This window comes from Perca fluviatilis, chromosome 1, assembly GCF_010015445.1.
Source record: "Perca fluviatilis chromosome 1, GENO_Pfluv_1.0, whole genome shotgun sequence".
NCBI lineage: Eukaryota > Metazoa > Chordata > Actinopteri > Perciformes > Percidae > Perca > Perca fluviatilis.
In genome coordinates this window covers 10,625,155-10,646,451 of record NC_053112.1, presented here as the reverse complement: position 1 = coordinate 10,646,451, position 21,297 = coordinate 10,625,155, and the positions used below count along the sequence as shown (strand labels likewise).

The following is a 21,297-nucleotide window of genomic DNA, read 5'->3' as shown; positions in this document are numbered from 1 at the left end:
AAGCAGCTGTTATTTTTTTAGCCTGACTGGTATGGGAGTAGTTTTTTAAAAGTTTGCAAATGCCAAAAGTAATACCATTCGAAATCCTATTAAGGCCCGTTCAGATCACCAGTTAATGTCAAAACAATGATATCAACAAAACATGGATTTATGAGGTCTGTAGAGGAAAATAGCTTAATTTTGTATCACTTTGTATTAACTTAATAAGTTTTAGCTTCCTCAACAGTATGTTTGGAATAAAACAGACATTTCAAGAGAACATGCCAGCGAACTCATCAGAATCACCTTGTCCTCACAAACCATCATACACCCCTCCCATCTCACCCCCCCCCTCCCTCTGCAACCGTCTACGCTCCGCTGTCTAGCCAACACAGCTGCACCCCGCGGCCAACAGCTTCTCCACCTTGTGCCAGCGGTGCGAGTTATCCAGGAAGGCCATGTCCTCGTGGTGGGTGGGCCTGCAGCAGGGCGCGTTGTGCCACAGCTCCCCGGGGGCCGGCTGAGGGAGCACCCCGCTTACCAGCAGGTTGGTGAGGGTGAGGTCGTGGTTGGATCGAGCGTGCGGACACGTCCCGCTGCAGTACTTGAAGAGGACGGTCTCGTCTGAGTCGTAGCCCAGCCCGAGGTTTCGAACCTGCAGCAGGATGGAGCGCAGGCCGCACTGGGAGTCCAGGGTAGAGCGACGTGACCGGACTGGGATCGGGATGATGGGATCGGGGGATGGCCCGGCTCCAGGAGCTTCTGTTTGGCCGTCTTCTGCGGCTGGATCTCCATTTCTCTTGTCTTCATTTGGTGACGTGTGTGGAGATGTGGTTTCTTGTTTCTGATCTGGAAAAGGCAGAAAGAGATTAATATACATCTGATGCACAACATTTACTGGTAGGAACTTATTGACAGCGAAAAGCAACTAACTTCAAGCTTTACCCCAATCCAAAATTTAATCACCAGTTGTTAATACTCATAATTAAGATTTAATATATTCTAAGAGGCAGAAAACAAAGTTTAAAGTCGTACACATCCAAGCCCAGACACGATATTCAACACATTGCCTTTAAAGCAAGAAAAATATTGATTTTAGCCAAAAGGTCATAGGTCACAACCTTCCCTTCAGCCAGCACTTACCATTCAGCGATCTCAGCCAGTGGCCCTCTCCCCTCTGGACGCAAAACAGAATAACGAGGAGCTTCAACAGGGACCTCATCGCTAGAGTCTGCTCTTCGTCTGCGCTGTCGTTCAAAATGAACCAGACCTGTGTGTTTGTATGTCTGTAAATGTCTGCGGGTGCGAGTGATGCTTAAGATGCAGACGAGTCACAACCTCCAATATATAGCCCTCGGAGATGAAGGGGGGGTGAAGGGATGAGATGAGGAGGTGTATGGAGGGGAGACAGACACTAACCCGTTACTTGCCAACAGACTATCCCGCTCACCTGAGCCTGACAGGGAGCGTAGGAGGGCAGGCGGGCGCTTGACCCAGAATTTGTCCTGTTGAGATTATCTAATTGGTGTAAATCACTGACTTATGGTTGAGTTTCCCCCAGATGTTTTTCCAGAGGATGTTGGCCCCTGGCAATATGGATTTGCCGGAGGTTTGGAGGCTTCTTAAAAGCTGCTAAGGAGTGGACAATGATGTCACATTGATGATGCTGAGAATTATTTGTGACAAATGAATCAGTAGATAGGTAGCTAGACAGACACCGAGGTGGAAAGGCCGGCACGCAGTCATACACAAAACTTTATCAATACACAAACACAGAAATGATCCATGTAGGAAATGTAAAGGAAAAAAGTGCGGCGAAAGGTTGAAAAGGGCAGGATGAGTCATTGTGGAATGTCTAAAAACAGGCCCACGTTGTATTCTGCTTTTGTCGCTCTTCGTATCGTCTGAGGATCGATAAAAGCAAAGCAAAAAAAAAAAAGAACAACTTTAAAAGGTTAAACGCCAAAGAAGAAAGGGAAGTCGGGTTATAATTAGAACACAACAGGGCCTGTTTCAGCAGACATTCCACAATGGGTGACTCGTCTTGAGCTGGTCCATAAATCGAGGGATTTCATCAGCAATGTGTGGCTGACATGTAGAATATGTAGACTATGCATTATGTAACGGTTATAGGGCCCAAGCAGGCAGTAAATGGAATTTGGAGTTTGCAAAAAAAAGTGCATATTTGGACTCTGTCTCTGCCATCCAAGTGCAGGTCAAACACCACAGTGCACCTTATTTAGCAACTGATGCAACTGAAATATGAACTAAACCCCAATAAATTCTGTCCGTCTGTCTGTTTGTCCTGCCCTACTCTATAAGAGTGCAACACTGTGGATCCGGAAGTAAAAACCCCATTCATTTTCTCCATAAGGATTTTGATTATTAGCCATAAAGTCTAAGGTAGACTTACCACGAGCTACGAAATTGTGAAACAAAGTTGAATGCGCCTGTAGAAGCCACAAGTCCATATGAAATCAACCTTGTTTTAAGAAAAAACATGTTTTAGTCCCAGTGTCATGGGGAAGTACTACACTACCCACAATCCTAAGTGTAACAGCAACTTATCTGATTGGTGGAGCTCGCTGTTACCATGGAAATGTTTACTGAAGGCTAGCGAGCTGCTTCCATTGAGGTCTATGATCGTTTATGTACACATTCCTAGGCTGTACCTTTGCCTTTGTTTGTCGTTTTGAAAATGTTATTTTGCGCCAAATCAAATGTTTTATGGTCACTATTAATCCCGTAGCTGGTTGGCTTGGTTCCAGGATTAAAACTCTTCAAATAAGCATTTATTGAAACGTCAATGGAGATACTGAATGGGGGAAAATCCCTTCCAGAACCGGAGCCGTTCAAAAAAGTGGTCCGTCACTGTATTGGGGTTTTATCTATGTTCACAGGGAATCAAATCAATGGTCTTGGTTTCAGCTTGACCATATACAGTACATACAGTGGGTTTGAAATGTTCTTACTGTATAAAACCAAGGGTAGTAATACTCTGGATATCAGGGCAGCAGCTTTTGGTCACCAATTGGTGTAACAACAGAACAGAGTATTTTCAGCCATGCTAGCAGCTCAGTCGGGCTGTATTTAGGTAAAGCAGTGCTTTGAGCAATGACAATGCTTACATGATGATCTAAGGCAGGTATGTTGTTACCCATCTCAGTTTAGTTTGTTAGTATGCAAACACATAACACAAAGTACAGCCAAGGCTGATGGGAATATCATAGGCCTTTTGAACAAATCAAGTTTGGACCGGATAGTTTGCACTAGACTAGAGGAACAGTTAGGGTGTCACCAACGTTGTCACCATTCATTCTGAGGTGAACATAAATGTCTGTACACAATTTAATGGCAATCCATCCAATAGTCATTGAGACATTTCACCCCAAACCACAAATATGAATCTCATGGTGGCGCTACAGGAAAATTTGGGAAATGACCAGAAGGATCCATCCTCTGGTCACGATGGATTTTTCAAAGCAATCCATTAAATAGTTGTTGAGATCTTTCAGTGTGGAGTAGAGTAAGTCAAACATTATGTATTATTATTTACTACAATTTCTGGCAATTAATACAGTAATCACAATAAAGAATATTACCTCTACTGCATTTTGTTCATGCCTCCTGGCTTTACTTAGTTATATTTGGACATGAGGAGTGTGTCCAATGGGATTTTAGGTTGATTTATTATATTTAAACAGCCCCATTTCACATGTATTATAGCTCTGTTGAAATAAATTACAAAGGAATCATCCCTAAATCTTGAGTTAATAATGGGCCATGAAATTTACTGCCAGGAATGTCAATAATTCTTTCCAGGATAAAGGATTTTGAGACTGCACTAAATTAGACAGTGAGCATGAAAATAGACAATGTATTTGTAATATGTTTGAGCACCTCTCAGTCATGACCTAGTTCACTCAATAAGTCTGACTCAAATGTATTATTATTAATAAAACATTTATGTTCTTTTCATCATTTATTTCAGTATGCTACTTTTTCTTTTTTTTATCAACTTTGCAAACTAGAATTGAAAATTTTTTATTTTTTAAGACTCACGTATAGACTAACAAGTATGTTAACAGATTTATTTTATTTCACGTGAAATGTAAAAAGCTGATTGGCTTTAACAAGCTAAGGAACGTGGAAAACTGGATCACTGGACCTCTACACCAGTGGTTCCCAACCTTTTTTCCTTGGCGCCCCCCCTACTCATGTCTAAGAAAAGCTGAGCCTTGACCTTTTCAATAGCTTTGCTTGGACGGTATACTACAAATGTAACCCTCCAAGTTTCTGCAGAAACAGAAAATCTTTGTCAGCCTGCACAAGTTGAAACTAGAGACCATCTTGGCAAGGGCGATTCCAGGATTTCTTTAGTGGGGTGACACAGGGGGGACTAATAATCGGTCAGGGGGGGCTTTATCAGATTACAGCACAGAAAATCTGCTTAGAAATATAGGAAATATTGGATAGGATAGAACAACACATTGTAACTCTGCTAAATGAAATATCACATTCATTATTAACATTAACACTTGGGGGGGAGATCATATTTCAGAGGGGGGGCCAGTGCCACCCCGTGCCCCCATTCTAGCCCCACTCCCTGGATTGGATCACACCAGCTGCGACACCACATTGGGCCAGGGGTGTAAAGTCAGGGGACCAATAACCCCTTCCTTAGTTTCTAACCCCCTACTGCTAGTGCCCTTGCTCGGACCCCACCCATCTTCGAACTCCGCCTTCATTTCGATCTCAACTACACACCTGTAAAGCCAGTGTTTGAACTATACCATGGCCTTTGGGGGAGCTCATGCGCTTGCGACTTACAATGACTTACAAAGATTCATAACAGCTACAAGTGTATGCACTATACAGGACTTACCCTATTATACTTTCAGGAATAGATAGGTCAAACAGCAAACAGCCAGCCACAAATAGGCTAGTCTATAAACAATATATCCTGTTTGTAATATTTATGGACAGGATATCAAGGCGTAGTCGGGGTGGGGAGGGGTTGCAGTTCGGTGGGCTGGGGATCTCATCACTGCTCTTTGCAGATGATGTGGTCCTGATTCTGATTTTTTTTTTTTCTGGAGACCAATGGAGTACCTACTCCAGGTAGGGAATTGTGGTATTACATTCAATTTATCGCACCGTTGTGACGAAAAGAGAGCTGAGCCAGAAGGCAAAGCTCTCGATCTACCGGTCAGTTTTCGTTCCTACCCTCACCTATGGTCATGAAGGCTGGGTCATGATCGAAAGAACGAGATCCAGGGTACAAGCGGCCGAAATGGGTTTCCTCAGGAGGGTGGCTGGCGTCTCCCTTAGAGATAGGGTGACAAGCTCAGTCATCCGTGAGGAGCTCAGAGTAGAGCCGCTGCTCCTTCGCGTTGAAAGGAGCCACTTGAGGTATCTGGTAAGGATGGTAAGGATTGTAATGTCCTGGGCGCCTCCCTAGGGAGGTGTTCCAGGCACGTCCAGCTGGGAGGAGGCCTCGGGGAAGACCCAGGACTAGGTGGAGGGATTATATCTCCAACCTGGCCTGGGAACGCCTCGGGATCCCCCAGTCGGAGCTGGTTAATGTGGCTCGGGAAAGGGAAGTTTGGGGTCCCCTGCTGGAGCTGCTCCCCCCGCGACCCGACACCGGATAAGCGGACGAAGATGGATGGATGGATATAAACAAAGCACCAGGCTGTCTTTGAGATTTCAGATGAACAACGGTTAAAGTTAGTCAGGCTACCAAAGAATACTATAATTCCTCCGTTCAATTAGGCCTAAGCGACGCACCCCAAGCTTCTGTCCTTAACAAACAGCCATGTATATATCGGCTCTTCCAGTCTCTCCACTGCTGGCTGTTCCAATTTAACGGGAGAGAGGAGCAAGAGGGGTTAGGATGGTGACCGGCCTCTGACGAGCTGTTACCACCACCATCTTCAGCCAGAGAGGACATTATTTCTTCAGCTTCTTCTTGCGTTGCCCCCCCGGCGGGAGATGTGCTAACAGGGCTTGCAGCAGGTGAATCGGTCGTGCTATTAATGTCATCGCTACACAATTTCTTAGTAAAACCAAAATTAATTAAACTGCCTTGTTTTCTTTTTGCCATGGCTATATGATGCTTACTGCAGAAGGGATTTCAAGGACTTTGCGTGCCGATTAATGGCCTCCAACGTTTATATTTTTTCTACGAATCTTTGAGTTAACATGTAGCCTACTACACATGAGTTGAATTTGCACCGCAGCGCCGCCACGCCTTGATGCTCATGACACGAATAACATGTCATCTTTATTGAAGTGAATTAGGTTTAAATCGCCGACATGCATGAATGAATGATATTTTTGCAATAGTACACATAATAATCCACGATGATCACATTACACAAAACTGAAATTGCACGTCAAAATGACACATTGTCAATATTTTTAGAGACCCCCCCCCCAAAATTTCACAAAGCCGAGCTCCCCCTAGCTCCCCCGTAGTTCGCACCCTGTGTAAAGCTGCATCTTGCACGGTTGTGGCGCTATCATGGTGACACAGTCTGTCCGTAGACACCTGGCAAAGCACTCAAAAATGCCACTGTGGTAGATCCCGCTACAGTAGGTGTCTGCAGGACCACATTTAGCCATGATGACACACACACAGACACACACATAGACTCCCAAAGGGAAAACAACACCTGTGCCATTACTGGTAATAAAATCTCTGCTTAACTCAGCTGTCACCAAGAAAGCGCAATCATTCTCCGAAATCATCCATTTCCCGGTAATTTGCACGGAGAGCACGAAAGGGCAAAGGGCCTGACACATTCCTTCCACCTCTCAAAGAGACAGGAGGATGAAGGCCAAGTGAGAGATGAAAAGACAGAAAGAAAGAGGAGGAGGTGGTGGGAGAAATACAGTGGAGATAGAGCAATCCCATTGGATTACGGCCTAAAGAACCAGTCTGGAATGCAGAGTTGTCAGAAGACAGGAATGGAAAGAACCCGGCATCAATTTCTATTAACATTTTTATACAGTGGTAAACCAGGCCAGATCTGAAACCTGCCTACTGCTGTTCCAAAACTAGATACCCATCATTTGAAAAAGTGTCACTTTCGTTTCTTTTCTTTTTTAACATTCTTTTTTGGACATTTTGGCCTTTAATGTTGCATGTTAATGGACAGTTGCAGACAGGAAAGTGGGGAGAGAGAGGGGGAAGACATGCAGCAAAGGGCCAGAGGTTGTTTTCAAACCCTGGGCCGCTGCGGGAAGGACAAAGCCTTGGTACGTGGGGCGCACGCTCTACCAGCTGAGCTCCCAGGGCGCCCCAAAGTGTCACTTGTTCTTTATGCCAGAATTGATATCACACGTTTAGAACAAAGTAAGGCCCCTTTGCAGTGGGGTAGTCTAATGTATTGTAGTGGGTATACTGTATTGTAAATGTATGGATCTATATATGGTAAATGGGCCAGGTTGGGCCTTGGGGGAGTGGGGGGGGTCTACGTGTCCTCCCCCAGGAAAATGTTGAGCGTCAAAGACTTCCTTTCCTGCATTCTGACACTTTTATGCACCAATTTACAGTGGAAATACCTTTATTTAGCCTATGCAAAGAAAAAAAACACAGATGACAATTCAGAATATATCAAAATTATAATGGAAAGTATGTTGTTATGTGCCATTGCGCATTTTTAAGTGGGTATATGGAAATCCTGGAGATTTCTTAGTGGGTATACTGCGTATACCTGCGTATCACGTAGACTACACCATTGCACCTTTGGATGGATATTAGGCAATTTTGGCACTCCATTGTATGAGCAGTCATCCAGTGGCCACTGCAACTCTACAGGGGCTGCTAAGGGTTTTGTGCCTTGTTTGATGGCACTACAGCAGTCACAGTTAAGGGAGGGTAGGACGTTCCTTGTATTTTTTCAATCCACTTTCTCCCCGATGGCCCAGCTTTCCATACAGTAACTTTGCAGCTTTTCTAACCTCTGGGCTGCTTTTCAGCTCCTTACATAAATGCCACTATCGTCTGGTTTCTAGTCCACTTTTAAATCTTTTTCGAGGCATCGTAGATCTTTAAGAGGAGATTCACTCCTCCCAGCACTCTGTCTCTCCTGGCACATTCCTGTACGTTCAGCTCATTTATTTTGTTATCTCATGAAGCAGACATCTTTTTTTATGATGTAGTGCTTCCTGTGTGTCTATCCCATCTATCAGAAACATTCAAATAAATCCTCTACTTGACAATTAAAACAAAACTAATTATGATGGTTCCATGCTCTACTGGGTTTCAGGAGAGCATGGAATTATACTATACTATACTATTTTTATCAATTCCGAGGGAATTTTATCAACCAGAATTGACTTGTTTCACTTTTAGTCCCCAGAAAGACTTGGGCCCACTGTGCCAAATCACATAGCACTCATTTAGAAAATGTATGTAACCTGTAAGAATTTGTCTTCATGTTGAAGCACTTAAAGATGACGTTTAATAGAACCCAGCACAGACAGTCTGTGTGTCTGTTCACAGGCAGCCAGACTCAGGCATGACTCAATGGGCTAAACGTAGCCTGCGTTATTGCCTAAACTGATATGGAGAGGTATAAATAGAACAGAAAAATTTATATATATATATATATATATACAAGGAGAGGTTAAAGTATGGAAAAACTGAGACTTGAAGGTTTCACTGTATGTGAAAAACTGTAAGATCTAAAGCAGGGATCTTCAACAGAGGGTCCGGCTGTGTCAAACTGGTCGATATTACTGCGACCTATAAAGTGTCAGGTTTAGTTCCATCATAGTGTCAAAAAACGTTCAGTAGTTAGCTCAGAGATTATCGGCTAATGAAATGACTGATTTAGCAGGGGGGGGACACTTTTGCAAGGCACTGTATCCGCGTCACATTCTCATTAGGGGCTGAGCCCCCCAAAGGTCTGATCCTAGAATCACCCCTGCCTCCAAATTATTCTTAATTTTTTAAGTCTTTTCAAAAATTAAAAAGTCTTAAAGCGGAACTCTGAGAACATTGTTTGTGTACCCAGACTTTACTAAAAAGAAAGGTTTTGAAAAACTCACCGTAGCTCTTGTTGTTTCCGGCCGCTACCACCTCGGCAGTCAAAACGAGTCGATATCAAAACAAGTAGCCACAGATTTAGTAGATCCCTTGTGCACCGGTGTAGTTGGCGTAGAGCCCCTGGTGATACTTGGAGCAAAGTCTCATGTTGTGTCGAGCCTTCTTAGTGTTTTAAAAATAGCTATTTTGAGGCACCCTAGCACTCCCATTCAAAAGGCCATTTGACCGAAAAACAAGAATACGCTAAATCTTAAAAGTGGCGCTTCCGTCCTAAATATGCTTTTAAACGAAAGTTTGACCTAGGTTGCATTTTGGCAAGAGTTACACTTTAACGTGAATCTAACATATTATTAGCAAATATAATGATAGGCTTACTGGCCTATAGGTAAGATAGTCACCAAGGCCATCCACAGATACAGCTCATCCTAAGGATTCACTCTGCCACATGTATGTGTAACATTAAAACATGATTTATAGAATCATGCCAACAATAGTAGGCTATTTTAATAGCTTAGTATTCTATGCAAAAGGGTATGTATAGAGATTTTGGCCGCCCTACATGTTACTGTAGGCCCAGTTTGATATGCAACTTCATTTTATAGAGTTTATGTATTCTCTGTCTCTCTTTCAGGTAAGGGGTCCTTGGCTTAAAAATGTTGAAGACCCCTGATCTAAAGGGTAAAAGAAAAGCTGGCACTGTATGGAAATATTTTACTCTTAAAGGCCAAGCAAAGCCAAATAAATGAGACCAATTAACAAAATGATGTGAAAGAAACCGGTTTGTAACTAAATCTTAATCCAAAGCGATGACTTTAAACCAAAATGTCAACCAAAATGTGACTGAAGAGACAGTGATTACACTGTATTTCTGTGCATTAAGTTGGCAGTGTCTCATGCAGCCGTCTTATTAAGACAAATCTGAGCATTTCTTCCACATGAGGAATATGGTTAATAATGGTTACAATCGAATTGTATAAATGCTAATTGGATGAGGTCTGCTGTGCATTCCTGGGTGACCTGGTCAGACAGTCAGTCCATATAGGGCTCGTCTGAGCTACGCGGGGCAGGAATGCAGAGAGCAGCCTTCCTGTAATGGGAAATATTCCCGAGGATTTATTCTCGGAATCCCAAACTTGCACGAAGCTGCTCCTGTTTACACCGTAAATCTGTTGGTCAGAGCTGAGATTGCTCCACAGTGTGTCATCGAGGCCCAATAATCTGCCGGTTTTCATTCCAGCCCGATGTGTGCAGCAGGTGATTTCACCGACAACACACACCCCTGCTTTGGTTGTGCAATAGAATAGAATAGAATAGAACAGATCTTTATTGCCACTGTTTTCAACAACGAAAGTTTACAGCAGTTTAGCATCTCTCAATATCACAGTTAAATCACAGACAAACAGAAATATAAAATTTAAATAGTAAAATATAAAATAACAACATATAAAATGTAACCCTTGTGTTGTCTTCCCGTCCACCATGAACTTGTCCTTCCAGGTCAAAACTGAAAATTAATTTCTTTTGGTGCTTTTTTACCAACGTTTTTGACATTTTTTCAACCTAACTTACATGACATTATACCTATTTTTTGTTGTTAAAAAAAAGCAGAAATTATGAATTATTTTAATAATAATCAGATCAGAGAATGTTGAGTGGATCACAGACTGGTGTATATTAAATTCTATAACATTTTATAAAACTTCAACTTCATTTCAATGAAAGTAATCATTAATTTTACCTGCTAAGAAATCAGTGCATCCATGTTACTTTTGGGCAAATTGGTTGAAAGAAACCCTTATTTCTGATAGAAAAAAACTTTGAAAATGGGTCAAATTTGACCTGAGGACATCACAAGGGTTAAATAGTAAAATAGAAAATAAAAACAAAATTGAAAATTGAAATAGTAAAATATAACAATCAAGATAATTAAACACGATGCGGTGGGCCTATATACATAATGTTATTTTGGGGTTTATTGCACACAAGTTTTTATAGAGGAAGGAGGTGGTGACAAGAGTTTGTGCTTTTGACAGCCTGGGAGAAAAAGCTGTTTTTTAGTTCTGTTGGCAAGTCAGTGACATCAGCTGCAGACTCCTGGACCACGACAACATAACGTTGAGAGACATACACAACATGGTCATAAGTATGTGGACACCAAAGCAAAGTATAGAACATTCATCTATATGTGATTGTTGAACATGTGGTAAACCATGGGCATGCATCTGGTGCTCTAACAGCCTCCCCTCTTCTGGAAAGCATTTTTACCAGATTTTGGGAACCTGGCTGTTGGGATTCGTTACCATTCAGCCACAAGAGTTGCCGTTCCAGTTCATTTTGGATGAGGTTGAAGTCATGGACCTGGCTTTGGGAACAGGAGCATTGTCATGTTGAAACATGAAGTGGCTTTACCCAAAGCGACAAAATAGGAAACACACTATTGTCTGACATATTATTGTGTGCTGTAGCTTTAAGAATTCTATATTAATAGGAATGTCAGGGCCAATCAAAAACCATGAAAAACAGCCCCAGACCTAAAGTACAAGAATCTAAGTGGACAGGGATGTCCTCATACTTTTGACCACACGTCTAACTGTGCTGTAGATAGATACTGTAGATAGATACTTTATTCATCCTGAGGGAAATTTTAGGCATCCAGTAGCTTAGACAACCATAACACAACAAACACAAACTGTATATCTCACATATATAAAAATCACTCACAGAAATTTAAAGAGTTAACAATTTGTGAAGTGATTACAAAGGTCTGGTATGGACTGACCATGTGATGCAATGACCATGGTAAGGTGCTATGGTAGAGTGTGTGCAATGGTGGTAGTGCAAAAGTGAACAGTGTAGGGATTGAACAGTGCAATAGCTTATTATTAAATATTAACTAGGACTATGGAAAGACAATTATGTGAACATAATAGAATTGCTTGACAAACCAGAAAATAAATATACTTTAAGAACAATATATAACAGGGAATAAGTTATAAGATGTAAATGTTATGACTACAGTCCAGATTATGTAGGAGGGCTAATACTGTATAGCCTATAAGACAGTCAGGTGTACAGCAGACAAAGTGATATAATGGTAGGGTAGGGTCATGCTGACAAGTCCATTTCTCCCCTCCCCCTTTGTGTGGTATTGAAGAGTTGGATGGCCCTGGGGCCAAATGTGGAATGTATGTGCCGTCACGGTGACATGTAATAGGTTCAGTACCGTTAAGGGTTTGGTGAAAGCATGTTGAGAACACACATGAAGACACACATCTGATGGTCAGTTATAGCGGTCATTCTAAAGACTCAAACAGACAGATTGAGAAACTTCAATAGCAGAAAACTGAGGAAGTCAACTGCTGTTCACAAGAGCAGTGCCCAAATTTAGTGAGCAATTTTGATTGAAAACAGGTTAATATATCGTTATTAATGTGTATGAATTGGCAAAAGATAATCTTTAGTAAATTACACTACAGCACAAGATGTTTTACAGACCTGGACATTTGAGTTTCAAAAATGTATTTATAGTTGAAACTGATTTCCAGTGATGTATACCGTTCAACATTTACCGTTTATCTTCTATCCTCATCTTTGATAACGTTCAGTTATCGGCCACTGACATGCAGGCGGATATGCCTTAGATAGATATTAATCTTAACCCTTGTGCTGTCTTCCCGTCAACCTTGAAAAAAAAATTTTTTTTTTTTTTTTTTTTTTTTTTTTTTTTTTTTTTTTTTTTTTTTTTTTTTTTTTTTTTTTTTTTTTTTCTCTTACTTCGTTCTACATCCCATATTTTCTGATGTAAAACAAAAATTGAAAACGGGTCAATTTGACCCAAAAGGGTTAAGTTTGGGGATATCATGATCACAACTTTAAAATGGCCACATTTGGATTGATACACAGCCAAAATGCCTCATGTCAAAATGTTTTTTTTCCACAACGCCTTTTTTAAAAAAAGGGTTTAGTTTAACATTCTAACACCAGGACTATGTGATTTTAAAGAGTAAATACTGTTCAGACACAAAATACATTCAACAGGTTTTTATTTAAACAAACACTGTCTTTGTGCATTTGTATTTTCTGCCATCTTATAATACTGCATTTTCTTCTTATCAACATCAAAATATAGACAAGAGATACATATTTATATATAAATTACACAAATAGAGAGAATTAATGGCTCCAGAACATAAAAGTCCCCAAAAGAAAACATTTCAACAGAGAAAAGTTGACGACATCCGGAAGGACGGAACACCAGAATTTGGTGCAAAGTGGATTCATTTTTCAGAAACAACAAAAATCAAAAATAAATCAACTAAAAAGGTGTGAGTTTTTTTTTTTTTTTAGCTTCCAGGCCTAGGAAACCAAACTGTGTCCAAAATATGGAACCTCTTTGTGATTTGACAGTGGCGGAATGAATGTATGCAACACCGAGACCTTCCTATAACCAAGTCAGGAATAATAAAGCATCATCAATACTCGTCCTGCATTTGAGTCTACATTGTCAGAGGTGTAGTCAGGACATTGGTAAGCTCCTGTGTGTCCACAGCAGGACCGCACAGCAAGGACGTGTCCTGCATAAGGGACACCAACTCAACAGGACCAGGTGGGCTCGTGTTCTTTTGTGCACACCTCGTCAGGGATTCAGGCTGCCTGCGGTTTTCGAAAACCGCACGCTTTGTTGTTTCGCTGTAACCGCTCAACCTGGAAGCGAGAGATCTTTTGGGCTTAGGCTTCCTGATCTTCTTCTTCTCCGGGTCGTGGGCGACGCTGTGACGCCGGAGGCTCTGCCTCATGGCGAAGGTCTTGCCGCAGCCGGGGTGGGTGCAGGCGAAGGGCCGCAGCTCCTCGTGGAAGGAGCTGATGTGGCTCTGCAGGTTGAACATGGTGGTGAAAGCCCTGTCGCAGCCGTCCCTGGGGCACTTGAGGACCACCCGCGTCTCAGAGTGGACGTGCTGATGCTGCTGCAGGAACCAGGAGTCCCTGAACACCTTGCTGCACTGGTCGCACTTAATAGCGAGCCTGCGCTTGTGTTTGTGCTGCTCCTTCCTGTGCTTGGTGTACTCTGTCCAGGTTTTACCCGTGAAGCCGCAGCCCTCCTCCTTGCAGGGGTAGCCTCTGTGCACCTTCTCGTGCCGCTTCAGCTTGCAGGGGAAGGCGAACCGCTTCTGGCAGCCTTCGAACGTGCACTGGTACGGGGGCAGCTCGGTGTGCTGCTCACACACGTGGGCCTTGAGCTGCTTGTTCTTCTTGAACTCGAGCCCGCAGCCCTCGAATTTGCACACGTACTTTTTCTGCTGCTGCTGGTTCTGGTGCTGCGCGTGGACGCGGCCGACGTGCCTGGCCCGGTTGGCGTTGGTGGTGAAGGCCTCCTCGCAGCCGTCCTCGGTGCACCGAAAGGGCTTCACGCCGCTGTGGCTGAGCTCGTGCCGCGTCAGGTGGTACGGGCTGCAGAACGACTTGCCGCAGCCCTCGTGCTCACACGCGTACGGCTTCACGCCCGTGTGCTTACACAAATGAGCGTCCAGCTTCCACTGTTTGTTATAGGCCGCCGAGCAGCCGGCATACGAGCAAATGTACCGTTTGAGCGACTCCGTTTTAGTTTCCATTTCTGCGGCATAAACAAATCACAGTTTGGGTATATTTTTTGACTGTATATAATATACGTTAAAAGATCTCTGACCACGCTTTCCCGTCTTCTTGACACCGATACTTCCCACAATCCTCTGCAACGTGACGCCACTTCCGGATCCTGGAAATTACCCATCAGCCCTCTAGTTTTACTATTTGGTCGATGGTTGTTTTTGCAACTAGCTACAAGAGCACTGTAAGTATTTTCTTTTAGGGTTGTACTCAAGAGTTGATTTGACAACAGCGCATTAAACACTGTGGCATGGTTTTGTTTACAGTTGTCATTTAGCTACATGTTGTTCATATGCACGCGAAGAGGAAGCTAACGTTACATAGCAAGCTAGCTGTTGCTAATGCTATATTCTTGCTCCGATGTGTTCCCATACACACCAAACTCCATGCAACATTCTGTCAGTTTTAATGTTTTCATATACCTTTTAAAAACAATGTAAGCGTTTACGGATAACATACACTTCACTCCCCTATCAGAAATGAAGCAGACGTGTGTAAGTTAACATTGCTGGAATAAACAACAGCGAAGTTTGTTGTCGAAGCTATGACGTTAACTTGTTGTATGCACTTTGTTAACCCGCTCAACTAAGTTTGGAGAAGGATTGCTGTCATAACGTTATTATGGCTTATATTTAACGTTACACTAGTCAGGCGCTTGATGACATAGGACACATTCACTGATAGATTTTTACAATTCGTCGACAAACACTTTGTGGCTGAATTGACCTGCGCGTTTGTATGGTTTGCCGTTTTCACCAATTGGAAAAAAAGATTAACGTTACCTTACGACAATACACCTATGCCATACCATAGTTTCAGCTAGATGTACTAATAGACTGACAACTGAGTGTGTATAATTGTTTTACATGTAACGGTTAGCGTTACAGTATGGTGTCCGTGACATGACTTCTCTTTTTATCTGTTTAAAAAAGGGGAGAATCCATTACTAGCGTGGAGATCCAGTCGCCACAATGGTAATTCATGATGTGTATAAATCACTTGTCTTTCAAGATACAAATAATCCCAAAGGTTTTGTGTTTTATTACTCAATTTGTACACTTCACTAACAAAGTGTCCTGTGTTGTTTTCTTGACAGGGTGAAAGAAAAGGAACAAACAAATACTACCCTCCAGATTTTGATCCGGCCAAGGTGTGTATGATCACACAGACCAGTGTCTGTCAGTCTCTTTAGTGTAACTTGGTATGTGTATTGATACTGACTTATAGTTTCATAATTCCTTGTCTTTAGCATGGATCCCTCAATGGCTATCATAAAACTCACGCCCTGCGGGAGAGGGCCAGGAAACTGTCCCAGGGCATCCTCATTATCAGGTTAGTGCACACATGATGATCTGATGTTGGCTGGAGATTGGAAATTATAAAAAAAAATATCATTTGCAATCCAGGCAGGTACTAACATGTTGTCAGATATGTTAAATCATTTTTTTAGCGACTTCAAAAGACATATTCTTAAAAGAAAATGACAGGCACACATGCTACAGTGTATCTTTACTACCTTTTTATGTTGTGTATTTAACTACCACACATAAGTGTGTTGTTGAAATATGATGAAATAAGCAAATCTAGAATAACCTGATGAATATGAGTGGGCATGTCTCATATACCTAATAAACTAGGGGAACACTTAATTCCATGATTTTAATTAAGTTTAATAAAACATAAATGCTCAACCTTAAAAAATATTGACCAGAACTTGTGTTTTCCATTTACACTCAACCTAAGTGTATGTTTTAACTGTTTGACTGTTGTCCATTAAGGTTTGAGATGCCATACAACATCTGGTGTGATGGCTGTAAAAATCACATAGGCATGGGTAAGTTTGAAGAAAAACATGACCCTTTTAGTTGGATTCAATCTCACGGTCTCATACAGCGGCTTTTCATTTCCATGACACTGATGTTCTGCTTGTACAGGGGTCCGTTACAATGCTGAGAAGAAGAAAGTGGGGAACTACTACACCACGCCAATCTACAGGTAACGTGCTGTACTGCTGATGTGAACGTCACACAGCTGCTCTTTTCCACTAGCCGCGTCTGTGCTGCAATCTGCAAATTGACTGGATGCTCTCGCTTTCTCACTTCCTGTCCGGCTGTTTGAACGGCCCGTGGCTTGCATGAAAAGAGACCTGGCGCTTATCTTTAGCTGAGCGGAGAGCCGCTTCTGGGACCCGTCACAGCTGGTGAAATATCAAACACTGACTTAAATGGCCGCAATTGCTCGCGGGGTTCACGGCGCCTACCGGCACGCAACGCAGATGCGCCTGGTGGAAATGGTGGTAAGCTGTGTGGTGCAGTTCACAGCATCTTTTTAGACAACAGAAAATCCTCATGAACCCTTCTGACAAATGTAAAAATGCACAATTTAAGATATTAAGATCATCTTTATTGCCTCCTCAATCAGGTTTAGGATGAAGTGCCATCTGTGTGTCAACTACATCGAGATGCAGACGGATCCGGCGACCTGCGACTATTTAATAGTAAGCGGGGCGAGCAGGAAGGAGGAACGCTGGGACATGGCGGAGAATGAGCAGATCCTCACCACGGGTAAAGGATTCACGTTTGTTATCAATCTAATGAGATTACTAAATGACATTCTTACGATCATGGAACCCCGTCAAGTCAAGTGCACAGCCCATCTCAAACTGTGAAGATGTCTCACTGCCTTTGGCCACTTGATTTTCTTTTGCATGCTTGTTTTTTTGTTTCTAAACAACTCTCTCCCCCGTCTCTCTGTACAGAGCGGGCAGAGAAGGAGAAACTTGAGACGGATGCCATGTTCAAACTTGACCATGGTGGGCAAGACAAGGAGAAGCTTAAGAAGGCTCTGCCTTCTCTGTCCGAGATCCAAGACTACCAGTCCAGCAAGAAGGACGACTTCCAGCTCAACAGCTCCCTCCGCAGGAAGTTCAGGGTAGAATAGTGATCTCTTGTGTTGCCGACTGCTGTGTTAATGCTACCCAAGATGATGTTCACCGTCTGTTTTTGGTATATTGCTGATAGTGTTGTGTTGATCAAATTTAAAGTGAAGTAAAACCTGCAGCACCACTGTATTTTTCTAATTTGTTATTGTTCTATAAAATCCACTGTATATTACTGCATGCCTGGCATACTCACACACACATGCCAAAAAAAAAAAATGTTACTACCGGTTTCTGTCATGAGAGCTCAAACATCCGTCACACAGACAGAAATGACATAGAAGACCAAATAATTACTACAACGTTACTCTCAGCAGCACATGAAGTAGTAGTGCCAGGTTCAGATGTTTTAAGGTTGTATTGCATTGTGTCCCTAAACTGACGCCGCTGCTTTAATTTGACAGACCGAGAAGAAAGTTCGCGCTGAGCAGGAGGAGAAGGACAACTCGGTGAGGATGAGGACCAACCTGTCTATCCCATTGCTGCCAGAGAAGGAGGAGGACAAGAAACTGGCAGCACTGCTCACATACCAGGCACCTGACTGTAAGTAACAGATACAGGGCCCTATCTTGCACCCGGCGCAGCACAGCGCAAAGCCCGATGCAGTTGTCAATTTCCCGTCCAGCGCCCACGTCGTTTAAATAGCAAATGCACCTGTGCCCATCTGTGCGCCCATGGGCGTGCTGGTCTTACGTGGAGGTGTGTTTAGGTGCATTCTTGGCGTATTGCTATCTTGAGGCAGCGGGAAGCGATCGCGCCATTGACAAACAAAAACCTGGTCTGAAGTCAATAGCGCAGCCTTTCATTGTTATTTTAACAGCAAATTACTAAAATGCGCCTAGGCTCGTGCACTGCGCGCACACACTATGCTTGTTACACACACACAGGGAAGCGCAGCAGCACACAAACATGCAAAAGATTACAAATACAAATATTACGGTGCAAATCCTCCATTAAAATAACAATGCACCAAGGTCCAAATGCGCCTGGCTTTTAAAGGGAATGGGAGATTCCCTCTGATTGGTTTATTGCATGTTACGCCCAAAACACACCTGTGATTAATTAAGACCGTAATTACAACCCTTTTGAACCATGCGCCATGCACTTCACGCCGTGCGCTTAGATTGTTAAAATAGGGCCCACAGGGTCTAAACTTAAAGATGCTTATTCAGGGGACCCAGTCTAGATGTACTACCTGGACTTGGAAACAGGTTATATTTGTGAGAAACCATAAACAATGTTCCCATCTGAACTGAATCGCAGAAAGCACACACGGGCACCAAGTCTGCATAATTTCAATTTTTTTTTATTTTTTTTTTTTTTTTTATACATTTCAGTTTATTATTTTTAATAATTAGTCCACCTGCATTGATGTAATCCGGCTGTAAAATATTAGAAACCCCTCTCAGTAAAATGCTGTATAAATGACCAAACTAAAGCTTCCAAAAATGAAGACCGATCCTGGAGGTAACCGGCTCCATTTAGCCTACTGCTCCCAATAAGTGACAAAATAACGCCAACATGTTCCTATTTACATGTTGTGATTTGTATGGTCACAGCGTGTACAAATAACCAGGTCACATGAGACACAGCCATCTTCTAACCGTATACATACTGGGAACTATATCCTCAGAACTCTGAGCGAACTCCAGGCGAACTCTCTGTTCCTCACAACGGGGCTTCTCAGGTGCTGCGAGCAAATCACTCCGCCCAAGTAGCAGACGTAGCAGTGCTTCGCCTTTCTGAGAATATAGTTCCCAGTTTGTATACGTTTAGAAGATGGCTGTGTCCCCTTGTTATTTGTACACGCTGTGACTATACAAATCACAACACGTAAATAGGAAAATGTTGGCGTTATTTTGTCACTTATTGGGAGCAGTAGGCTAGATGGAGCCGGTTACCTCCAGGATCTGTGCTAAGCTAGGCTAGCGTTGGGTGCATCAGACAGAGTTACGACACACACGGAGATGAGAAGGGTATGTATGGACTTATCTAACTCTGGGGGTTACAGTCAATAAGAAAAAGTCCCAATAAGTTGGCGTGTTCCTTTTAATACGTGTGTGCGTGTGTGTGTGTGTGTGAACAGAGCAAAGTTTGAATTCTAATATTAAGACGCCTTAAAAAAAATTGTCTTGCTCATTATTTTCCTCCCTAATCAGCCTATGAGGACAAGCAGCACAGCAAGCGGAAAGAGATTGCCTCCCGTTCGTGGTTCAACTCTGCCTCGGCCACACCGGGAACTGCTGCAGGGAGTCTGCTCCACAAGCTGGGCCTGCAGGGGAAAGAAGCAGCAGTAGCCAAAGCCCTGGGCTCCTCACCCGGCTCCCTGATCCGGAAACGCTCAGGAGGACTGGGAGCAAAAAGCGAACCGTGCGCCACCATCGCTCGCAGGAAGTCAAACCCTGAAATCAACATGTGTAACGGAGAGGTCCCTCAGAGAGAGGAGGCCCCAAGTATAGTAGCAACACAAACGGGTCAGCACGTAACAGAGACAAATGACAATGGCTCCAGGGAGACGCATGTTAAAACCACAGAGGAAGCAGATAAAGGACTGACAAAAGCAAAGGATTTTGGGAAGGTGAAGGAACAAGGCAGAAGTTTAGGAGCACTTGGATCCTTGGTGGCAGACTACAGCGACTCAGATTCAGACCCTGGACAATGAGGCTGAATGATGAGCTGAAAGGGACAATTTCTGTATTTAATGAACGGAGGTCTTCATACGCAAAGTCAATGTGTCCTTGTGTGAGAGTGAAATAAACTGGAGATGTTTGTCACGACCGCAGACATCTTCTGTAACGCATGTTGTTTTTCACTTAAACAAAACAAACAGTGATGGTTAAGTTAACTGTCTGATCGGAAATACTTTAGTTTTAATAAACTGTGAAATAAGATTTTAATTTTAAGCTTGGCGGCCTGTAGAATTCATTGTCATAAATGTTAAATGACAACAGCATCTCTTAAATATGTGTTTGAAAAGAAAGAGTTAGTAATATAGAGTATATAAGGCCTCTGTGCAGAAACTACAAACCCAGCTTAAAGTAGTTGGTTATTTAGATTTTTAAATTGAATACATATGTGTGATCTAGGGCTGCACAATATATTGTTTTATCGTCATTGCAATATCAACTGGCGCAATATACATATTGTGAAAGGTTGTGACATATCGCGATAGACACTACGAGATTTTTTGTGTTTAGTTGAAGAAAATATCAGTAGAAAACTGCACTTTAAAGTGTATATGTCATTCTTTTGTCATGGTCAATTCAATGTTCAATAAAAGAATGTTAGAAAGGACAATTGTTTTAAATTCAAAAAGCAATTTGTTGTATTTTAAAAGAATACTGAACACAACAGAAGGCAGAACTGAGTACACTCAAATATCTGTTAATTATTCAAAGACATTATCGCGTATTGCATATTTTCCTCATATCGTGCAGCCCTAATGTGATCTGATGACAAAACTGTCAGGCACCTTATGAAATAAAAAAAAAAACACTGTAAAATACCGTTGAACTGTTGATTACTGTTGATGACTTGAGGTTGTTACCTGAAACACTACACATTGTTGCAACTTTTTACATCAGCCAGTGGTGAACATCATGTTTTTGACTGAATGTCACAGAATCAAAGAGCAAAGCTGCCAACTGACTTTCAATAATCAGACACTGAGAAAATCATG

The 21,297-nt window shown here is 42.5% G+C and overlaps 3 protein-coding genes across 3 annotated transcripts; 1 reads left to right on the top strand and 2 right to left on the bottom strand.

Annotated features, from left to right (window-relative positions):
- Positions 1–361: 361 nt before the first annotated feature.
- LOC120565892 (persephin) lies at positions 362–1,201 on the bottom strand. Its single transcript, XM_039812002.1, has 2 exons — positions 1,123–1,201; positions 362–828 (listed from the first exon to the last, which is right to left on the bottom strand). The coding sequence occupies exons 1-2, from the start codon at positions 1,199–1,201 to the stop codon at positions 362–364; spliced, it is 546 nt and encodes a 181-aa protein (XP_039667936.1).
- An 11,862-nt stretch (positions 1,202–13,063) lies between these two features.
- On the bottom strand, positions 13,064–14,673 carry LOC120567770 (transcription factor IIIA-like). The gene has a single exon (XM_039814785.1). The coding sequence runs from the start codon at positions 14,644–14,646 to the stop codon at positions 13,534–13,536; it is 1,113 nt and encodes a 370-aa protein (XP_039670719.1). The 5' UTR covers positions 14,647–14,673; the 3' UTR covers positions 13,064–13,533.
- A 51-nt stretch (positions 14,674–14,724) lies between these two features.
- On the top strand, positions 14,725–21,128 carry ccdc130 (coiled-coil domain containing 130). The gene is made up of 10 exons (XM_039814773.1): positions 14,725–14,864; positions 15,613–15,654; positions 15,777–15,830; positions 15,930–16,012; positions 16,459–16,514; positions 16,615–16,675; positions 17,102–17,244; positions 17,439–17,611; positions 18,023–18,161; positions 19,778–21,128. Exons 2-10 carry the CDS (start codon positions 15,652–15,654, stop codon positions 20,278–20,280), a joined length of 1,215 nt encoding a protein of 404 aa, XP_039670707.1. The 5' UTR covers positions 14,725–14,864; positions 15,613–15,651; the 3' UTR covers positions 20,281–21,128.
- The last annotated feature ends 169 nt before the right edge of the window (positions 21,129–21,297 follow it).